At 34.3% G+C, this 22774-nt stretch overlaps 1 protein-coding gene across 2 annotated transcripts in view; it reads left to right on the forward strand.

Moving 5' to 3' along the window:
- The window catches only part of SLC4A7 (solute carrier family 4 member 7), a 116444-nt gene extending 95794 nt beyond the window's left edge, over window positions 1–20650 (forward strand). The window contains exons 15-25 of one of the 2 annotated variants that reach the window (XM_058290765.2): window positions 2518–2623; window positions 4930–5091; window positions 5458–5571; window positions 8212–8373; window positions 8555–8806; window positions 10314–10382; window positions 11763–11936; window positions 13799–13930; window positions 14958–15055; window positions 18075–18182; window positions 19170–20650. In XM_058290765.2, coding sequence (XP_058146748.1) covers window positions 2518–2623; window positions 4930–5091; window positions 5458–5571; window positions 8212–8373; window positions 8555–8806; window positions 10314–10382; window positions 11763–11936; window positions 13799–13930; window positions 14958–15055; window positions 18075–18182; window positions 19170–19251 — 1459 coding nt within the window. In that variant the 3' untranslated portion in view covers window positions 19252–20650. The remainder of the gene's footprint in view (window positions 1–2517; window positions 2624–4929; window positions 5092–5457; window positions 5572–8211; window positions 8374–8554; window positions 8807–10313; window positions 10383–11762; window positions 11937–13798; window positions 13931–14957; window positions 15056–18074; window positions 18183–19169) is intronic. The other variant, XM_071212862.1, reaches the window with a different exon arrangement.
- The last annotated feature ends 2124 nt before the right edge of the window (window positions 20651–22774 follow it).

Consider the following 22774-nt stretch of genomic DNA (forward strand, 5'->3'; position numbering starts at 1 on the left):
GAGAGTTTTGCTGCCCCAGGCTACAGAGAGGGTAGAGCACATTCCTCAAGGGTTGGGGAGAGTTAGGGTCGCCACCCCAGTGCTCTGAGAGGGGTGGGCCTGCTCCCCATACGTCAGGGAGTGACATTGACACCCTGTTACCTGAGAGGGGCGGGCATTTTCCCCATAGATTAGAGAAGGCCAGGTTGCCAACTCACTGTTCTGAGAGAGTTGGGCCTGTATGCCAGAGATTAGGGAGAATGTTGCTGCCACCTCACTGTACTAAGGGGGTGAACTGTACCCCAGATATGGGAGAAAGTGGGGCCATCACCCCAGTGTTCTTGGAGGGTGAGGTCTGGAGCTCGGTCGCCACCCAGATGCTTAGGAGGGTGGAACCAAGAAAATGGCTGTTGGGCAAGTCTGTGGAAAGTGTGGGACCCCATGAGGCCCCAAGGATGAGAAGAAAACTTCATTTTGAGATTGACTCTCAGACTTTGAAATCTAATGCGGTATGCCCTGCAGGATTTCAGAACTGTTGGGGACCTGTGACTCATGATTTCCTCCCAAAGTCTCCTTATGCAAATGTTTATCCTCTGTCTGTCCCTCTGTATATTGGAAGCAGGTAACTTGTTTTGTAAGTTGCACAGTTCTACAGCCAGTGGGGACTTTGCCGCCAAATAAACTGTATTTCTATAAACTGATGATGATATGATTTTGTACTTAGCATTGTTACTGATTTAAGGTTTTTTTTTGGTATATCATAATATCTTTTTTGGGATTCAGTGTGTGGGGTGTGACAGTTGAGATTATTATTTATTTATTTACCACCGCCTCCTGGCCCCGGTTGTCTGCTCTCTGTGTCCATTCTCTGTGTGTTCCTCTGTGTCCGCTTGGATTCTTATCAGGTGGCACTGGGGATCTGTGTCTCTCTTTGTTGCATCATCTTGCTGCGTCAGCTCTCCGGGTGTGTGGCACCACTCCTGGGCAGTCTGTGGTTTCATGCAGGGCAGCTCTCTCCTTGCTGCAGGGGCCACTCCTTGCATGGGAAGTACCCTTATGTGGGGGCATCCCTGTGTGGGCCAGCACTCCTTGTGTGCAGCAGCACTGCGCTTGGGCCAGCTCATCACATGAGCCAGGATGCCCTGGGTATCAAACCATCGGACCTCCTGTATGGTAGGCAGATGCTTTATCTGTTGAGCCACATCCGATTCCCAGTTTGAGATTATTTATGAGCCCCCAAAAAGAGAAGGGTTGTGTTTGTAAACCAGTGTGTTCCTCTGGGTGTGGTACCCTTTGACTGTATTAAATTCAAAAGTTTTAAGTTTACTTCATCAAATCAATTCAGGGCTTTTGATTTGACCATGTTGGTAGGGCATGACTGTCAGGGTTAAGTCCCCGCCCCCTTGGTGGCCTGATATAAATGGATACTCACTCGAGAAGACCCACAGAAGAAGACAGGGAAGAGGAGAGAACTTGGTCATTTCAGTCCTGCCATATGACAGAAAGGAGAAGTCTCAAACAGCTAAAGCCCTGGGAAGAGAGATGAGCCCTATGCCAGCCTACACTGAGATCAGAAGAAACTGAACTCACAGAACCTTAAGAGGAAGAAGGAAGAAGAGACCAGGCAGAGGGCGCCGCCATCTTGCTTCCACACATGGCAACAGACTTTGGTGAGAAAGCAGCCTTCAGCTGAACTCTTTAGGGTCTTGTGACTGTAAGCCTCTACCCCAAATAAATATCCTTTATAAAAGCCAACAGATTTCTGGTACTTTGCATCAGTACCCCGTTGGCTGACTAATCTAATACAAAGCTCTTAAATTGTAAAGCTTGTCTTGATTCCAAAGTTCATCCCTTTGCTTTTTTTGTAAACAGCTCATAAGCTAGCTGGGAATATTCTTGTTTGTCCTTTTTTTTAAAATCCACATTTAGAAGTTTCTTTGCTTATGTGTGTGTTTCAAGCTTTTCTAGGTTGTGAAGATACTTATGGATCTGAACTGAACTCTGCCATGTCCCTATGACTCTCCTAGTCTTTTCCTGACTAAAAAACAATGTTTCACTTATTTCTTGAAGAATGAGTCTTAAGATCAATAAAGATTGAGCATGAGTAGGTAGAGCTTGTCAAAGTACAAAAAGTTAGCAGGAATGCAGCCTATTGGGACTCTGTGCTCATTGTCGTGGGGGCTGGGAGGCAGGCAGGCAGCTAAGGAGATTAAGTAAGTAAAATTTATTGGGGACTAATCTTGCTAAACATGGTAGTATCTTCTCAAAGTCTTAAAGAAAATATTACCTCCCTAAGAGAGATATCTAATTAGTTTCATTAAGTAAACATTTTATTGACATTTTTTAAATTATGTTTTATTTTGTATAACCCAAATCAAATTCCATTCTGTTGTTTCTGATTTGTTTTTGCTTTCTAATCTCCATGCTTTGCAACATGGAAAAAAGTTAAAAAGTTAAAAGCATTTTGTAACCAATTTAATAAAATATGAACATGAAATGGCAGTATCCTTACAAGTTTATCCTATTCTGATTTCTCAGATGTATATGTACCGAACCTCCTAACCCTAGAAATGAAACTCTGGAGCTGTGGAAGGAAAAGAATATAACAGCGCATAATATTTCCTGGGGAAATCTTACTGTTTCTGTGAGTATATTACAAAATAAAGGATTTTTAAAATAATATAATAACCTGTTCTTTAGCTTTTTCTGATTAGACTTATATTTTCTTCTTGATCCGTGGATTTAGTAAGTTTTCAGAATGTAGGGCTATGTCCAAATAGTAGTTAAAATTTCTTTACCTTTCATGTCCTAAAAAGTGTAGACTGAAAAGAAATAAGCTACTAAAGGAGAGAGTGATGGGTTATTTGACTTCTAAAATGTAATTATTGAAAAGATGTGGCTATACCTGTTTCAGACTGTTAAGTAGTACTTTGGTTGGATTTTACAATTACAACAGCCATTATCCACTTGTCCTGCTTTCTGTTTATCAGTTTATATGCTCCACAGACAATGTTTAAAAGATCATAGGAGCTATCCTGATGCGCTGAATGTCTGATTGAACCTTTTCTGCTTAACTTGTAGAAACTGATCTGTTCAAGCACTAAGGGAGGAGAAAGGGAAAAAGACAAAAACATGTTGTATACTGACTCCTGTATTATGGGTGCTTTCATTCTATTGGGAAGTGTTGTCCTGGACCTAGACTATCCCTGTTTTGGACACTCCCTAGGTTGGGAGTTTAGAGTAAAGATGTAAGATGATGCTACCAGTATCAGAATTAGAATTTAGATAGACCCCCTGAGCTTCCCTGGTGCTTTTTATAACATATAAGCAGCTGTAGGTCATTCCTTTCTCTCTAAAGGTAATGAGTAGCTCCTGGGAGAGGATGTAGCTCAAATGTTGAGCACCTTCTTCTCATGAACAAGATCTTGGGTTCAGTCCCCAGTACTTCCTAAATATAAAAAAACAAACCGTAAACACAAATGAAAAATCTGACTCCCTCGGGAGTGGATGTGGCTCAGTGGTTGAGAGCCTGCTTCCCACGTACAAGGTCCTGGGTTCGCTCCCCGGTAACCTCCAAAAAAAAAAAGTTCCAAACTCTTTAATTTGAAGGTATCTGCTGAAATTTTATCTCACTGGTAATTTAAGACTGTGTCGTCCAATATAGTGGCCATTAGCCACATGTAAATGAAAGTAATTAAAGTTCAGCTTCTTAGTCACACTAGCTACATTTCATGTACTCAGTCACCTTGTGTTTAGTGGCTGCTGTAACTGAACAGAGTAGATATAACATCCCATCATCTCAGAAAGTTCTATTGAATAGTGCTGATGTTGAAGCATTATACATTGGTAATCAACTAAGATTTGTAATTTACTATTTGCATATTTAAAAAGTTATTTTTGTTTTGAAAAAGATTGCTGATAATGTTCAAATGAAAGTGACTTTTAAAAACAGCTCATCTCATAATGTGTAGGATGTCTTGATATTAAGGATACAGATATTTTCAGATATCCCCTTGATATCCAAAATAAATATCCTAGATATTTGTTGTTGTTTTTGTAGTTGTGTTTTTTTCTTTCCATGGTTCATGTTCTAAATTTGTAGGTTTACTAATCTTAGAACATAGAATTTGAAAATAATGGGACCTTTAGTTGTTTTTTGTTTGGTGATCCTGAGTTGTTATTTTGCTAAAATGAGCCTTGCTAGAATGTAAAGTGAGAAAAAAAACATGGATTTCAGTGGCATGTACTTTTGTTTGTTTCTGATTACTGTTTAGCTATTTTTCTCCTAAAAGGAAAACTGAGTCAACAGATTTTTGTAATTGCATTATATTGTACAGTATTACTGATTATACTATTGATTTTATTAATGGAAATATTATTTTATGGTCACTTTACTGTTTATGGTCCCACGCTTTAATCCCAAGGCCTTGACTCAAGTCAGAAAAGCCAATACCACAGTTTTTACTAGTGCTTTGAATTTAATGTGGTAGCCATTTCTTATACAGCTTTGTAAACAGACATAATAATTTCCTATCTGCTACTTTTTTTTGTTAAACTACTTGTACAAAAGTAAAGGAAAGAAAATAATTTTGTGGACTAGTGGGAATGTAGAAAAACATTTGAGAATCAGTACTCATTATGATGCTTTCACTAAAGGGAATATGGAGTTTGAAAGAAAGGAGTGTATGAAGTAATTTGGCAAAATACTGTTAGTGATTTGACATTTACTCTTTTTTTTTTTTTTTTTTTTACAAATCATAGCATTTCTGAACTCAGGATATGTCTTAAAATTGGTTGCATGTTATAAATGACTTGGCAGTGTTTTTTTCTTTCTAAGTGAAACTTAAAGTAATGTTGTGCCATACAATCAGTAGCATGTTTAATTCAGTGAAATTCATTAGTAATTTATTAAATATTTGAGCATCCCTTCCATCCTCTCCTTTTTTCCAGGATTGTAAACTCTATCATGGTGTATTTGTGGGATCAGCTTGTAGTCTCCATGGACCTTATATTCCAGATGTGCTTTTTTGGTGTGTCATTTTGTTTTTCACAACATTTTTCCTGTCTTCATTCCTCAAGCAATTTAAGACCAAGCGTTATTTTCCTACCAAGGTAATTGGAATATAAATTTGGAGTTCTGGTAATATTTATGTTTGGGTTATTTTAGAACAGTGCTATATAGTATTTTTTTTTTAGTTTAGTTCATGATGCCAAATAGCTAAAAAGAAATTATTCATAGTGGAAGATATACAATATATTATGTATCTGAGTTCACGGTAAGAAAATGATGGTAACATGAGAGATAATTAAGTTAGTTATGAAATGTTTCTTTTGGGAAAGAAATAGAAATATTTTGTATTTCATTGATACATTTCACTGAATAAAAACTCCATACTTTCCAGTGGCATGTTATAGGGAATATTTAGAAAGGACGCATAGTACTTTTATGTTTATATTAACATAGTCCCTTTAACATAGGTGCGATCGACAATCAGTGACTTTGCTGTATTTCTCACAATAGTAATAATGGTTGCAATTGACTACCTTGTAGGAGTTCCATCTCCTAAACTTGATGTTCCTGAAAAATTTGAGGTAAGTGTTAAAACATGTGGCTGTTTTTTATTTGGGAATAGGATACTACTTTAAAGGGAGAAGCAGCCTCCTAAGTAGTTATTTTTAAAAATATGTGTAGTCACTTTGAAGAATGGTGCTTCGAAAGGAGAAATTATACATATATATACACATGTATCCATGAGTGCCTTTCTCAAATATATACTATGAACACATTATATTTATATTTCTCACATTTATTAAAATTTACAAGTTGGAAAGGAACAAGTGCTATTTAATAAGTAAGCAGAAAGGTCTCAAAGCTAATCTGTCAGGGAGAGTGAATGAAAATATCCATGGTAAGTAGTTGGAAGCCATTTCAAAAGTTTAACCCTGCTTTCACAGCTGAAGTTCTTGAAGCACTTCCCAGGGGAAAGAAACATCTTTATTTTCCCTTCTAAATGGAAAGTCGTAGCTTTTGAATAGTTCCGTTGTGCAATTTTCTTATAAGTAAAGTGTGTGCGTGTATACATATATATGCTTTGTTTTGTATTTTTCTCTTTGTCTCTCCCCACCTCCACCGCTTGTGAGTGATTGTATGACAGAAGGAAAGCTCCTTTTGATTTGTGTCCCTGCTTAGATATTTATATTTAACAAATTATACAACTTCTTTTAGAAGCTGAAGCTTAAAGGGGATCAGAAATAAAGAATGTAATGGTAATTTTAGTCTTTTATTTTTCACTGGGGTAGAAAAATAACATTTTTAATACTAGTCATCTTCAAAGTAAGTTGTATGTATGGAGAATTCACCAAAAATATTTTAATTTTTAAAAAATTTAAAATCAATGAATGAGAACGGTTGAACTTTATAATATTTACTGTATGAATTTTACTAGATAGATAGCCAATAAATGAGTATGGAGCCATTGGGTATGTGTGATCATTTTTTTTCCTCCTTTGCTGCTAATGGTATAATAAAAAATGTTTTGGAGACCATTATTGATTTTAAAAGCATCACCACTAAAGAATTTAGGCCATTAAGAGATGATCAGTATATGAAAATCATTCTATATTTACCAAGCCTTATGAAAGCATATAAATAAATGAGACTGTAAGTTTATATACATTCAAATTATTGATGTAATTTCCTATAATCCTGACTGAAGTCCCTTATTCTTATTTCTAAATATATCTTGTTGTTCATTTATCTATTTTGAGGAGCAAATTGATTTTGAGGGGCATAAAATATACTTGAAGAAAAAAAAATCAAGGAACCATTTATGAATATATGCAATGTGTAGATAAAACTTTTTTATTTATATGCATATTGCATATGTAACAGTTTAACAGTGTGGGAAAAATGGAGTGCTAGAACGCTTTTGTATTGATAATGTTTTCATAGAAATGAAACAAACTTAATAGGAATTATAGGAAATGAAAACATCTATTTAGATTTAAACACATCCAATAAACTCAAAGGTTTACTAAACTCTTAGGATCTTTTAAAATTTTTTTGTTATAGTTTAAATCTTATATTATGCCATGGATTGTGAATATTAATATCTGATCAAGGGAGGCAGCTGTGTCTCAATCACTTGGGCTTCTGTCTACCATGTTGGAGGTGCTGGGTTTGGTCTCGGGGCCTCCTTTTGAAAGCAGGCTGGCCTGTCCCCGTGGGGAGCTGGTGGCCCGCGCCTGTGGAGAGGTCATGCAGCAAGATGACGCAGCAGGGGGAGATAGGCAGACACAGAGGAACGTGCGGCGAGTGGACGCAGGGAACAGACAGTGGGCAAGCTGCAAGGGGGAGGAATAAATAAAAATCTTTGAAAAAACAAATCTGATCAAGTGCCCATTTTTGTCAGTGAATGATTTAGAAAAAGTGTCCTGAGGGCCCAGTTCTGATTTATCATTGATCGTGCTTGGATCATCATCAGTCTGCACGATCTCTAAAGCAGTTTTGTTTAGGAGTTGATCTGGAAGGTAGACTGATTTCAGTGTATATTAGAGGATTTAGGAGCATGTAGTAGTGACATCATGTGTCACTTACCTATTTCAGCATAACATATCCAGACTGTAATGCCTTTAAACAACAACCCTTTGTTTTTAATTCTGTGACAGTTAGGGCTGGGCTTAGCTGGATAGTGGTCTGATCTCTTGGTCTCACCTGGAGTCTTTAATGTGACTACACTCATCTACTGGCTTGATGGGGGCAGTGTTGTCTCATTCACTCTTCTGAGACTTCAACTCAGATGGTCCTAACAACTGGGAGGTTGCCTTTCTCCCACATTGTATCTCCTCCTCAGGAAAGCTAATTCAGGCTTATTCACAACATGTCCTCAGGGTTCAGAAGGTTAGAACAAAAGCTCCACAAACAGAAATCACACATTATCCACTTTGGCCTCATTCGTGTTGTTCAGGTAGGTCATAGGGTCATCCTACATTCAAAGGAAATAGAGCCCACTTCTAGCTGGAGGAGAATACCTAAGTGACATTGCAAAGGCATCTATCTAGGGATGAGAAGAATTGCTTTCGCTGTCTTTGCAAATAATTCACCATGCATCCTAAAATTTAATCCAGTTTTGCATAATCTCCTGGCATTTCTTGTAGTTGACCTAGTCTTGCAGTGGAAATTATGTACAATAGAGAAAAGAAACTTTTTTCTTCTCTTTAATTTTTTAACAGCCTACTTATGCAAATAGGGGCTGGATAATAAGCCCATTGGGAGAAAATCCTTGGTGGACCTTATTAATAGCTGCTATTCCAGCTTTGCTTTGTACCATTCTCATCTTTATGGATCAACAAATTACAGCTGTAATCATAAACAGAAAGGAGCACAAGTTGAAGGTAATTTTTAAAAATTTGCCCCTCTCATTGCAAGTTTTTCAAGTTTGAGGTGTTTTCATGATAATTAGTATTAGAAGGTATAAGATGAAAATTAGATTCTTCCCTCTTTATTAATAGTATAGAGTTTTAACCTGAAAGAACTCTTTAGACTTAGAAATACTTGTGTTTATTTACTTTTCAGAAAGGAGCTGGCTATCACCTTGATTTGCTCATGGTTGGTGTGATGTTGGGCGTGTGCTCTGTCATGGGACTTCCATGGTTTGTGGCTGCAACAGTGCTGTCAATTAGTCATGTCAACAGCTTAAAAGTTGAATCTGAATGTTCTGCTCCAGGGGAACAACCCAAGTTTTTGGGAATTCGTGAACAGCGAGTTACAGGGCTAATGATTTTTATTCTAATGGGCCTTTCTGTGTTCATGACTTCAGTACTAAAGGTAAAATCTCCTTTTTAAAACCATTTTAGTAAAGTTTGTCCTTAATTGTATGAAAATGAAACATTAAAATTCAAATACCTAAAATTAGTTTTCATTCTCTAGAATGTAGTTGGGAAATAATATTTTGATAAGGGTTTTAGTATAGTGAATATTTTAATGATGGGTGTATTTTCTACATTTAAAAATAAGGTATAAGAATGGTATATAGTGTTATCCACTCCTCATGGAAGGAGTTATCCATGGCTTAGGAGTTATGGTCTGAAAGGAGGATATGCCAGACAAGTTCCTGGTTCAGTCCTTTGGGCTACCGCCAGAGGGATTGGGCCAGGCATACATGCTCCCTCCAGAACAGGAAGCGCAAGTCAGCTCTGCAGGAGTCAGTGCGGGCTTTTGTTACCTTGAAGTTTATCATTCATTCATGAACATCCATAAACAATAAGTGTATAGTAAAAGTTGTGAACCTAGAAAACAAATATGCATATCATCCTACAGGGTTCCCATACCTATTTCTTGACTCATCACCTGCCCTGTTACCACAGTTGTTTTCATAGTTTTCTGGAGCCAGATCTTGCTGCTTGTTCAAAGCTTCTGTGGGGCAGCAGGCCCTAAAACTTTTTATTCTGCCGTGTCTTTCAGGGCAGGGACCATTCCTTTAACCTAGTGTTCTGAAGTTATTTTATGGATAAAATACCAGAGGATATTGATTAGACTTGTAATTTTTTAAAAGATGTATTTTCTCTTCCTGACTCTTTTTCTCCCAGGATCCTTAGGAATAACATTGGTAGGTTGGTTAATAGAGGTGCAGTGGACATCGGTTTCCTCTGTAGTTGTTATGTCCTTTTTCATCACAGTTTTTTTTTTTTTTTTTTTTTCCAATTGGATGGGGCCTGTTAATAGCTGTGCTTTCCTGTAGGATGTTAGGTAGATGTTCTGGAATCTACATAACTGCCAGGAAATGTGGACCTTATTCTGGGTGTGGGGGCGGGGTTCAACTCTTACATTATGTGATAATTTCAATGGTCTTAACCTTCCAGTTCACAAGGTACTGTTGAATAGTCACTGTAGTAGAGGGAGTAGTGATAATAAAAATAGTAATAGCTAACACTTTTTGAGTGATTGTTATATACTTGGAGCTTTTTTGAACATTTTAGATATTTGAAGTTATTAAATCTTTACAATATGATTTGGAAACGGAAGCACAGAGAGGTCAAGTAATGCCCAAGTTTTAGGTTTTCAAACCAAGTAATCTGACTGTGGGCCCATGCTCGTCACCACTGAACAGGCTGTGCTCCCTTTACAGAGAGGAACACGTAGATGACAAACAGTTTCTCAAGTTCATTTTTATTAGCATTTCTCATATTTAAGGAAAAATGAGGTCAACTAGTCCTCATCACTGAAAGGTTTCTTAATTCTATCCCCATAGGATATATACTGGCTGTTTTTATGTACTTATTACTGTGAAATTATTTAGTAAAAGGAGTTGTAATTGTCTTTGTTTTACTTACAGTTTATTCCAATGCCTGTTCTATATGGTGTTTTCCTTTATATGGGCGTTTCCTCATTAAAAGGAATTCAGGCAAGTCCTAAGTATTATTCTTAACTCTTTGATATTTTAGGAGCAGGTTAGTTTTCCAGCTGGTGATTTCAATCCACATTTGCCAAGTGATTGTTGCTTATTGCACATTTTTGTTTCCAAAAGGTGAGATCATAAGCTGACATGGTTATTACCTGTCTTTAATTGAAGTCAATGAAAGGCTCTGTAACTCTCAATAAAGACTAATATAGTGAGAGGGATGAAGGATCAAAGATTGGGATGGGAGTAAAAGTGCTGTTTCTGACATGTCGGAGAGCAATTCCAGTGCTTAAAAAGAAAAGGTAGATAATAATTTCTAATAAAAATGGTAATACCTGCCGTTTGTGTGGTGCTATATAGTTTATAAAACCTAGGACATAAATTATTTTCTGTGATCCTCAAAACAACATTGGAAAGTAGGAAAGGAAGCATTCCTAATTTTTAAAATCAGACAACAGAAATAGAGGGCCTTAACTGAAATAATTAGCTGTGTAAAGTAGTGGAACCAGGGTTAGAACCCAGTGCTTTTCCTACTTTGTCTTGTTTTATTTAGAATACTTCCTGGAAAACAGCCAGGTACACTTATTAAGTGTAAAGCATTTAGATCATAAAGCATAGATAGCACCACAATTTTTTTTTTTCAAAGGATGTACTGAGGATTGAACCCAGGACCTCATACATGGAAGCAGGCAGTCAATCACTTGAGCAACATCTGCTCCCCTAACACCACAATTTTGTACGTGACTTATCATGAAGAGCATGTTGTCTAAAGTTGCCAAATAGTGGCCAGCATATTAATTTTAACAACACAGTCCCCAATCTGCTCTCCTCTGATCAAAAGCAATCTCATTATGTCATTTGAATTTTACAACAATTTTGTGAGTTGGGAAGGGCTGATCTAGTCCCCAATTTATAAATGAGGAAAAGCTGAAAAAGACCTAGGTTTGCTCATTCTCTTTTCAGTGAATGAAGAATTGGTTGTTGGTACCTCACTTACTTTCATAGTATTGGGAATGTGAAGACTTTAAAAGACTCTTAGAGTCATTCAGAGTTATTCTTTCATTGTATATTAGAAAAAACAAGTTTAGAGAGTAAATCACCCATGCATTTGATTATAACAGTTAAATTTATCTAAATTTTTCATCCCTAAAATTAAAACTTTGGGCTTAAGGTTTATGATTAAATTAATTGTATTAGTTTAAATAATTTCCTTCACTATTTTTTCCTCCTTATATCCAGAGATTCAATGTAAAAATATTCTCCTATAATATTAGAATGTATTGAGGAAGTTATAGTTTAAATTTAATACACAAAATTCTAAAGTTGAATTTAGGAAATTTTCGTTGAAACTTTTTTTTTTTTTTAACCTTTTTCTATCTCTAGTTTTTTGATCGTATAAAATTATTTGGAATGCCTGCTAAGCACCAGCCTGATCTTATATACCTCCGTTATGTGCCTCTCTGGAAGGTCCATATTTTCACAGTTGTTCAGCTCACTTGTCTGGTTCTTTTGTGGGTGATAAAAGCTTCAGCTGCTGCGGTCATTTTCCCCATGATGGTAAGTTTTTCAGGCTTATTTTGTCACTAATTAAACACTTTTGTCTATTTTGATAATTATGTTATTAATATTTATAATTGATTTTTGAGGGGGAAAAAGCCCATTTTAAGTGCCTTAGAAATGCGAAGTAGCCATCTCTAGTTGTAAACTAAACCAGTGATGTTCCATGCTAAATTTTATCATTTTCTAAAATTTTTTCCAACTCCTTGAGCCATGGAACTCTTCACATTTTTAAACAGCTACAGAGTTTAAGGTAGTGGAACAAATATGATAGCCCCACAGTGTAAGTTGGAAGTATAAATACGTTTGAAGTGGCAAAAAAAGTAGTAAATAAGCTAAATATTAATCAGTATGAGAATGCCTGGAAACAAAATATGGCATAGATATAGAAACTATTAAGTGGTTATTAAAAAGGATAGTTCTGTATATATCGTCCCATGAGGATAGCCATGTTATATTAAATGATTTGCATATACTTTGAATCTGTTTTCTTAACATGACAAAACAAAACATCCACCAAACTATGTTCATTATTGTTTAATGAACCCAGGGAAAGACGTGGAAGCTCACACACTGGGTAGTTAGCAATGCATCATTCTCCCTGCCACCATCCCTCCCTCCTCTTTCTCACTATCGCCTGTCCCCCTCTTCTTCTTCTCCCCTTCCTTCCTGCCCTTTCCTGTTCCTCTTCCCTTTTAATTCATGACTACTTGTCACCAACTGTTTGCCTAGGCATTGTTGTACATGATAGGGACTCAGTAGTGAAGAAAACAGACAAAAATGTTTGCTCTCATGAAGTTTAAATTCTAGTAAGAGCATAAAGTAGAAAACAAGGTTGAGAGAAAAAACTGAAACAATAGACAAAAAGACTAACACAATAATATTTAGTGAGTGAGTCTTATGGATTGTCACCTTAAAATGTCACTGGAAATATGTAAATTGGATTATGTGCAGAAATAATTATTAGAAACATTGACTGGAATAGGTGAGAGCATTGTTGATGGTTTTATTCGTGGGCATTGGTTGTTAGTAAATGAAGTTTTTGTAATGAACAACTTAAAAATCAATTTGTGATGTTTTTTAATTCATTTTTTTATTATGGATCATATATTTTATTACTTTAGTCATTCAGCCATTGTATTTTACTTAGACGAATCAGATTCATTAAATAGGGACATCTCAGATTGTGGATCAACCAGAGCTAAAGAGTGTAGCTGTTCATTTATTTTATATCTGCTAAATGCAGTGCCCTAGGAATAGAAACGATAAAACACAAACACACATACATACACAAAATGGTTCTTGAGGTTCATGTAGATTTTTCTTTCTTTCCTAATGAGAAGTCACTGGTACATTGTGAATGTTAGAGTATGTTAATATTTGTCCAGTTAGTTCTGTGCATGCAGAAGTTAAAATTGCCGTTTCCTTTTTTTTCTGCCTTAACAGCTTTTCTTTAATCAGAAATTTCAAAAAGATAAATTTCAAAAGAAACCCAGTTCTTTTAAAATGAGATGAAATCTTTTTTTTTTTTTTAGAGGTACTGGGAATTGAACCCAGGACCCTTGTACATGGGAAGCAGGTGCTCAACCCCTGAGCTACGTCTGCTCCCCAAGGAGAATTTTTTTAAAAAATTTCTTTGTTTTGTTTTTAGGAGGTACTGGGGATCAAACCTGGGACTTCGTAAATGGGAAGCAAGTGTTCCACCCCTTGTGTTGTATCCACTCCCCTGAAATCATGTTTAAAGAAAACATATGAACTACTCTTTCATTACTATATGATTTATAAATAGTTTTGTTTTCTATTTAAGTGACAAAAGGTGTCTTTTTAGTTGCTTAATATCTCCTTTCCCATTTTTTTTTGAGGTTCTTGCATTAGTCTTTGTTCGCAAGCTCATGGACCTTTGTTTCACAAAGAGAGAACTCAGTTGGCTTGATGATCTCATGCCAGAAAGTAAGAAAAAGAAAGAAGATGACAAAAAGAAAAAAGAAAAAGAGGTAAAAAGTCAAGAATTCCAAACTTATACCATTTACTTGTTTTATGTTTTGTACCAGAGAGCAGGTACTATTCTAATTACTTTACTTGGATTACCTCCTTTAATTCTCACAAGAACTTTGTTATGAAGTACAGGTATGTTTGTTATCCCCATTTTACAAATAGGGAAACTGAGCCAGAAAGAGGGTAGGCAATTTGTCCCACACATGTTCTTAACATTTTTGCCGTCTTGTTCCTCCAAAGTCCTGGCACAAGGTAATACTTTTCTGAAATTACATATGTGTGTACCAATCAGTATTAGAGCTTTTAGTAGTAGTATTAACATTTATATAGAATAATTCAACACAATAGCCTATCCATTAATTTTACCTTAACTACATAAATATATTTTTGGCACACATTCTAATATTAACAGCCTTTTAATAATCTGTCACACATAATGACAAAAAGGACTTTAAGTAAATGCCTTTTTACAAAAATATAATAGTGTTAATCTTTATATGAAATATATGGCATTAGTTGGTTTGATTTTATTTTATTTTTTTATAACCAGCTAGGTGTTATCACTTAGTAAGAAGAAAAAGAGGCACTGAGTTTGTCGTATAGATGATTTCGTTGATTCTAGTTCCTAGCTCAGTTTTCCATTCAGAATATTGTTTGTACATCACAGATAAGAAGAAAGATAAATATTTTAAAGATAAACAGTTTAAAAAATTACTTGTTTTTTGTTTATTTTAAAAATATATATGATTCATTTAAATAGAATACTAATTTGAATTGGGGCTTCAATATTTTAAAATTAAGATTTTCGTTTTCTTTAAAAACAAAAGGTTTACGAGCTTTTTATTTTTTTCCCAATACAATATAATTCAGTCGTGGGCAGACAGGTTTTTAACTAATATTGTCAAAACGAAACAAAACAAAAAAATAGATAAATAATATCGTCAGTTAGGGTTTCTAATTTTTTAAGATTTTGTATATTAATTTATCTTCCTGGAAAAGTAATCTCTTCATGTACATTTTCTAAAGGAAGCTGAACGGATGCTTCGAGCTGACGACGATACTGTGCATCTTCCATTTGAAGGAGGAAGTCTTTTGCAAATTCCAGTTAAAGCCCTAAAATACAGGTGAGAAACATCTTTATTTAGTAAAATATACTTTATGTATTTGTCAAGTACGTGAATAAGCCAGGTAATACACCCTCAAAGAAATGATGTCTATTTTTAAAATGATGATAAAATCTGTATCTAGTTTATCAACTAGAAGAGGGCTGCATGAAATTTGAAAAGTTAGTCCTGTGCTTTTTCCCCATCCACGTTGCAGGCAGAAGAGAAGAAAAAGCTGGGCTTGGACCAGAGCCTTAAACTAACTTCCTTGCCAAGCCAACAAAATTTACTTTTTTTTCATCACTCCTTCTGTCTTGGTGAAGCTTAAAAGCTGTACACAAATCTCAGAATATTCCCATTCAGTAATATCTTTTCCTGTCCTTCAGTAAGGCTGTTATCAGTGTGTATTGGAAAATAAATACTTGTAATCCATTTTCTAATAACCTTCTTAATTTGTTACCATGTTTAAAACTCTCCTAGTTTTCACAGGTTTGATTTGACCTTTGACAGTGAGGGCTCCTGTTATAGAAAACTAATTAATACATTTTCATGTATAATTTATCATGTGTGATTTTGGCGATTTATATTTAAGAACTACAAATAGAGGTTGGAAATAGAAACTTTTGTGGTTTTAAAAGATAAGGAAAACATATATGTATACACACAGCTGGTATTCCACTTCTGACCAGCTATTCTTAATAGAGAGATCATTTTTAGAATGTGTATAAGATCCCTTGTATAACAAAAAATGTTCGTTACTATTTAACTACTTTAACCTTTTTATTGCTTTTAACTCTTCTTCTTATGGTTTTTATGGTCACATTTAGACTTGTACATATTGATTAGTTTTGATAAATTAACTTGTTAAGTGTTTTTCTTCACTTTTCTGTTATTAATTTTCATTTCTAATATTATTCTGTGTCAGTTTTCATGATTTTCCTTCAAACCTTTATTATATACTTTATTTTTTTTAAGACCCCCCCCCCCCTTCCTACATGGCTCTGTCATCTATTTACTCGTTGTCTGCTCTTTTTTTTTTTCCTCCTCGTTTTTCCTTTGGGAGGCCCTGGTAACGGAACCCAGAACCTCCCATGTGGGAGGCGGGTGCCCAACCACTTGAGTAACATCCACTCCCCAAACTTTTATATACTTTAAACTACATATAAAGGTCATAATACATCTAGCATGATAGTCCTCTGCTTTGCTAGGTTTTGTAAATGTTTTTTAAATGAATTAATATACTGATTTTATTGGTCATACTTCTAAAGAGAGTATAAGACCTGCCATGATGCTTATTAATTGCTCTCACCAGTTTGCTGAAATTATTTGCCACTTAATTTCCATGTTCTGCATTATCATTTTCTCAGTGTGATTATATATGGACCTTGACATATTTCAGTGTAGCCTATATTCTGTGATATTTAACAAAAACAATGGGTATCTGTATTTTCACTCTTGTTTTTTTAAGTGGTGATGGTGAGTCATGATTAGTGCTGCTTTGCTTAAAATTTTGAACATCATAAATTCTAGGAAATGGCTGACTGCTTATCAAAATTTTAGACCTTAAAATTGCTTTGAATTACTTGCTGTGAAGATTAAATGAGAGAATATATGAAAGCCTTTGGAAACTTGAAAACTCTATAAAATATTAAAGTTTGTTTAATGTGGCAAAGGCTTTCTCATCTTGTATAATTTGGTAGAAGAAGGTGGACTGTATACTTTTTTTAAGTAAAACCTTAATTTCTACTAGTGGGAAGATTCTTACTTAAGAGGACATCTAGAAGTTAGAAAACTTTCTTCAGGGTTCCTTTTCTTCAGTTGTTTGAAGTTGGCAGATGCAAATAAACATTTGCTCAGGGTGGTCAGGGTTTCAAGCTGTATGGCCCTGCCATTTGTGAACTTGGACATTCAAAATTTTATACACTTCAAAAAAATGGATTTGATGAATATTGTATCAGCCATTTCTAAAGAACTTTTGGTGACCATTTCATACGTTTCTGCAATCTTAAAATTTTTTATGATACTCTGATTTAAAGTGTGAATAAAGGTAGCACTTTTTAAATGATTGCTTATTTAGTCACTTATAACCTAACTGCCGTCACGTTGTTAATTTAACCTACTTTATCCTACTTAATTGACGTTTGTATTTGTAGCTTATTTTGCATGATATTGTTTACTTTTGGTGACGAAACAGGGCTTTCAAATATATCTCTATTAACTTCATTGTATTTTCATTACTTGTGATGAAAACTTTTTGAGCCCCAAATTCACAATTTACATATATTCTCATTTTCCTTTTGGGATCTTGAAGTAATTTTTGCAGTACGTCACAGAGAAATAGAAATTGTTATGTTTGTCCTTTATAATAATAAAAGGACTGTATTAGGTGCTTTTGATTTTGAAAAATTTAAATTAACACCTTAACATTAAAAATGTGAATGCCAGTAAAAGCCCAGTATAAGGCTGCTTTTTTTGTTTTCTGTTGAAATATTTTCAGGGCTTTGTTTTCAATTTTAAAATGTCACCTTCCCTAGCATTCTTTTTAAAGATTTGTAAAAATTACAAAAGTAAAGTTTTTCTCCCCATTATCTTAATTCAGTCCCTACATACTTAAGATGAGATTGAAATTTGTGCCAATTATATAAAAGTTTTCCGATAGATTTTAGGGGGAAATGAAGAAAGTATTTATCAGCTCATATTATTATGTTATGTTATTTCAACACTATGCCATAGCCAGGATGATCATCTTTGGTCATCATTGCTAGAATATTGCTGTGAGGCCCCATGTTGAATTCTGAAGTGAAGTTCCATAAATAAATCTTGAATTACTCTTACTCCTAGTTTTGATTATGAAAAAAAAGATGCATTTCCCCATGTAGTGTTTATAACAGAACTCCAAAATTTTGATATCTTGCTAGACCTTGGCAAGTGTTTTTTCAGCTTTAGGTTGATGAATGTAAATATTATAGAGAATAAGAATGACAGTATTAATGTTTTTGCAAGTACTGAATACTAACCATAAAGTATATTTGTTCTTCAGTGTTGATCCCTCAGTTGTTAACATATCAGATGAAATGGCCAAAACTGCACAGTGGAAGGCACTTTCCATGAATACTGAGAATGCCAAAGTTACCCGATCTAACACGAGGTAGCTATAACAATTTACTCATTTTCTAACTAGAGCCAATTTTCAGTTTACTATGAATAGCTATGCAGTAACCATTAAACTTACCTAATTTATATTTTCTTAACAAAACCAACCTCCCCCCCTTTCTCCCTCCCTATCTTCCTACTGTCATCTTTTTCTCCACCTAACTATGTACTGGAATCAAACAAAGATACTGATTATATTTTGCATTTTTAGAAATTTTGTGCTGTACCAATTTCAAAAAAGAATTTGAGATATTTTTAAAGAAAAACAAATACATATACATACAGTTATATAAAAATACACAAAAATTAGAAACCATATAAAGAAAGATAATTGCTAGCAATTAAATAACTTTTATAGTTGAACACTAACCTGAGTTATGCTTTTCAAAGGAAAACATCACCCATTTTGATGTAAATGTTTTCCTTGAAGATGTTTCTGGAGGAAATTTAATCCCTGGATGTAAAGGCCATTCTTTATTACATAATCCATCCTTAAATTCCTTGCTGTGTAACCTTTTTTCCCTTTCTTTAGCTCTCACTTCAGGACCTGAGCCCTCAGGGATTCTCTTTACACAGTCATCAGTTCTGTAATCCCTTAGGTCTCTGAAGAAATGTGATGTTGTCCTGCAGGGTGCTCAGTCATGCCTATTGAACCACTATTCATTTTGTGTACACTTGGTGCCTCATGCTGGGTTGGGTGCCCCTATATTTTGCTTGGGCATCAGATCAAAACTGTGTCCATGGCAGGTAGGCACATAGCCATTTCTGTTTCGTTACTGTCTTTCTGAGCCCTGTCTTTTAATAATCATTGATGAGCTTTTTCTCATTCTTTTCATAACCCCTCCTAGAATCTTTCTTCTACTTAATCTCTACCATTATATCTTTTTCTTCTCCATTATATTATTGAAACTCCTTGCTAGCCATGTTTAAAATATATGTATCAATTTCAAAACCATTTATTCTTATTTTTTATTTTAAATAGCCCTGAAAAACCTGTGAGTGTGAACATAAATGTTGAAGATGAACCAACAAAGAATTACATGGATGCTGAAACTTCTTTATAGAATTGAACCAAGAGGAATGATATATAAATATATCTAATGTGTGTATGTGTCATGTCACTGTATATAATAATATTGAATGTCATGCTTTCTATGCATGACTCTGGGTTTTTTGAAGTCGTGTCTGAGTTTATTAAGACCACCATGGAGACTGTATATATAATGAAATGGTCTCAGAGTAAGGTACATAGTTCTTACTATTCAAATATTTATTTTGTTGGGATTTTTTTCTGTTCTGCAAGAGAAAATGTGGGGGAATCCATTTAATCTATTCTTTAAATCTATTTGTTCTTCAGTAGCAGTTCAAATCAACTTTAAGTGATACATACTTTGTCTTTATATTTATAATTTTTTTGCTTGAGTTTCTGAAAATTTTCACATTTTATTTCACTTCTGTTATTCTTTGTGGGAAGAACAGGCATGTTTATGCCAGTGTTGAAGGACAAATGGTGACACAGTCTAGCTTCTGTCTGTGTGTTTCATGTATGCAGATGTCCATCATGTTTCAGAAGTGATGGAATTTTTTTGGCTTTAGAGATGGATATAGAAAAATAGATATTTTATAGCTAACAACTGTAGTCTCCATCTTTTTGTTTAAAAATATTTTTTTATTATTTTTTTAAATTTAAACCCTTTACATATAAGTTTCCATTCTGGCAGACAAGTGAAATTGCAGATTACAAGTCATCTATAAATTTTAGACGCTATGAAACTCCAGTTGCCAATAGTTAAATTTTGTTGCCTCTGTAGAAATTTTTTCTGAATCCTTTACTAGAGCCCAGAACTCCCACTTCGTTCAGTACCTTTGCTCTGTTTTACTTAAAGTAGTTTAGTTTGTATCAGGTTCAAGTTCTTGATTATTTTTCTGTTATGAGTAGTATGATTAAATAATCAGGAGTCAGAATTCTCCCAAATGGGTTTATGATCAGTATTACTTTGTGCTATTAAGAATTAATTACCTTTTATTTTCTGTTTACGTTTTTATTCTTTCTATTGTATAGAATATATTTAATAAGTTGTTATCCATGATTTCATTTTTAAATAACTTATTTATTTTAATTGATATGATGTTTAAATATATAAACATTTGAAAAGGTAACAAATATAAAGTAAATTGTTAATGTAAATAGTTGGTGCTCACCTGCATTTATGATTTAACTGAAAGCAGTGGAATGATTTTACATCTTTGATATAAAGCACTGCCATATTTGTATTTTAAAAGGAGATTAGACATTTTAAGTGTAGCTCAGTGATGGCATTCTTCCTGTTTTGTGTTAGTGTTTGCTTTCTTGTTTAGTTTTGGATTTTCTGAGCTGTCTTTTTAACTTCTAGGAAATCTTTTTAATCATCTTTTATATACTTTTAGCTCCCCATGAAACAAAATAAATACTATTCTTGTTAAGCCTGTAGGACTGGATGAATGGGGTTATAAAACTGATTTGGTAAGAGAATAATTTACAGAAATCAAATGAGTTTTCAGAAGCCACAGAAATATCTAAAATGGTGACATGATTATGAGGATGAAAATTTTAAGGAAATTCCAATGCGCCCTTTAATCATTTGTTATTAAAGTACAAAAGTATGAAGGATTGATCTTATTCAGGATCATGAGGAATGCCAAAAGCTGATATTTTAGCTGTGTTTTTAATTCATTCTAAACTACTTATGAGCTTATTTAATTTTCCTATCTAAGGTCATAATGTCAGATTCTAGATAAAACACCAGATTCAACTTCTGCCTCAGATGTGAGGTTAGAAATGTAGCTGCTTTTCTTAGAAAATATAGCTGTTATCATTTGGTACTGCCTGAAAAAGAGTTACTCTGTTGGCAATTAATATAGAGTATTGCCCCTGGTGCTTGGTTTTGTTTATGCGCTTCCATTGAAGTGATTCATTTTTATTCATAGCAGCATGATCATTTCCAAAGAGCCTATTTGCTGCTATTTTTAAAACTCCCGTGGTGTACCTGAGCAAGAGGATTTCCTCACGTATATCCTTATGTCTGGACATCAAAGGGTTAACAAATGTATACTTATTTTACAGGAAGTGATTTTAAATTTTAAACTGAAGACTACCTGGAATCATAGTGTTTCTATGATTTATTATGTATAGTAATTATCCAGTGCCAGAAAAACCATGACTTGCAAAATTCTTTGCACTCAACATGTTTTTACTTTGTTTCTAATTGTTAATGGTTTCTGCTTTCTTTTGACTACTTAACAAAATGATCTGATATGACTACTCCATTGAAGAGGAAAGGTAACTCACCGTTTAAGTAATTAACTGCTTGTTTTATGTGGTTATGATATTTCTTCCACTATTTGAAAAATAACAATCATGGTTAGCATTATCCATTTCAAGACAGTGAAGGATATAATTTAGTGCTTATGTTGACTTTTAAATATTGCCTTAAATAGTTGTAAATGAGCAGTAATAGTTGCTGTGTACTGATTTACCTCAAGGTGCAAAATAATTAAACCTGTACATATTCCATTTACAAAATAAATTCAAATAAATAGCCCTGCACTTTCGTAAATGCCTTGGTTTCCAGGGATGGAGCTTAGTGCTACTGAATACCCTGGCTACAGAGCCACCTCAGGATATTCTCCACTCCATCCTAAATTATTTATTTATAGATGTCTGTTTACATAGACAATAATGAATCCTGATGTTGACCACTTGAATTTTCTTTCTTCTGAATGCTTTTTCACTCTAAAATAGCAGCTTTTGAAAAAGCAATGAACTTCCTTATGATAGAAGTATGATTCTATATTCTTTTATAATAATATTAGATAAGCCGAAGTAAAGCACACAGTCTTTCTAAAGCGTGTGTGTTATGTGTATGAGCGTGTGTTTGTGTGAGTGGTGTTACTGATCTTAAAATCTCTTTAAGTTGTTTAAAAAAGCTGCAGCATACCAATGTTCATATTTGCCAAGACCTCTGTAAAATGTGTAGGACAGAATTTTTTTATGTATTCTAATGCATGTATTTATAAAGCGGATTCTTTACCCCTCAAAATTACCTTTGTTTTCTCTAGCCAAAAAAAAAAAAAAAAGTTTCTTCCATATATTCAAAGCTTATACATATATATAGTAGTTTCTACTGTTTTTCTTTCACAAAGGCAGGTTCAAATTTCTGTAAGAAATGTTCTTAATTTTTTTTTAAGTTTTCTGAAACTGAGGTGTAACACCAGAGCTGGCTGTTTAATGGGTTATATCATGTACATCAGTTCTGTAAAAGTGTTCATATAATGTGAACGAGAGTGTCCAAATAGGTAAATCCTGTTTTAAAGTGCACAGATTTTGGATATGTAAGCCATTGATATAATATTCTTCACAAATGTTCTTATTAAAAATCTTAGTGATTTAAATTTATTATGTAGATCACATCATTATCTTACACAGTACAAATATGTGAAATGTCTTTTGGGTTAGTCTAACATTTATTTTTTGGAAACTAAATTTAAATACTTTAAGGACATTCAAAGTTTGAAATAGTGTTCAAAATGCAATTATTTGGCAGTTTT

The sequence above is a fragment of the Dasypus novemcinctus genome, chromosome 31 (assembly GCF_030445035.2).
Source record: "Dasypus novemcinctus isolate mDasNov1 chromosome 31, mDasNov1.1.hap2, whole genome shotgun sequence".
Lineage (NCBI taxonomy): Eukaryota > Metazoa > Chordata > Mammalia > Cingulata > Dasypodidae > Dasypus > Dasypus novemcinctus.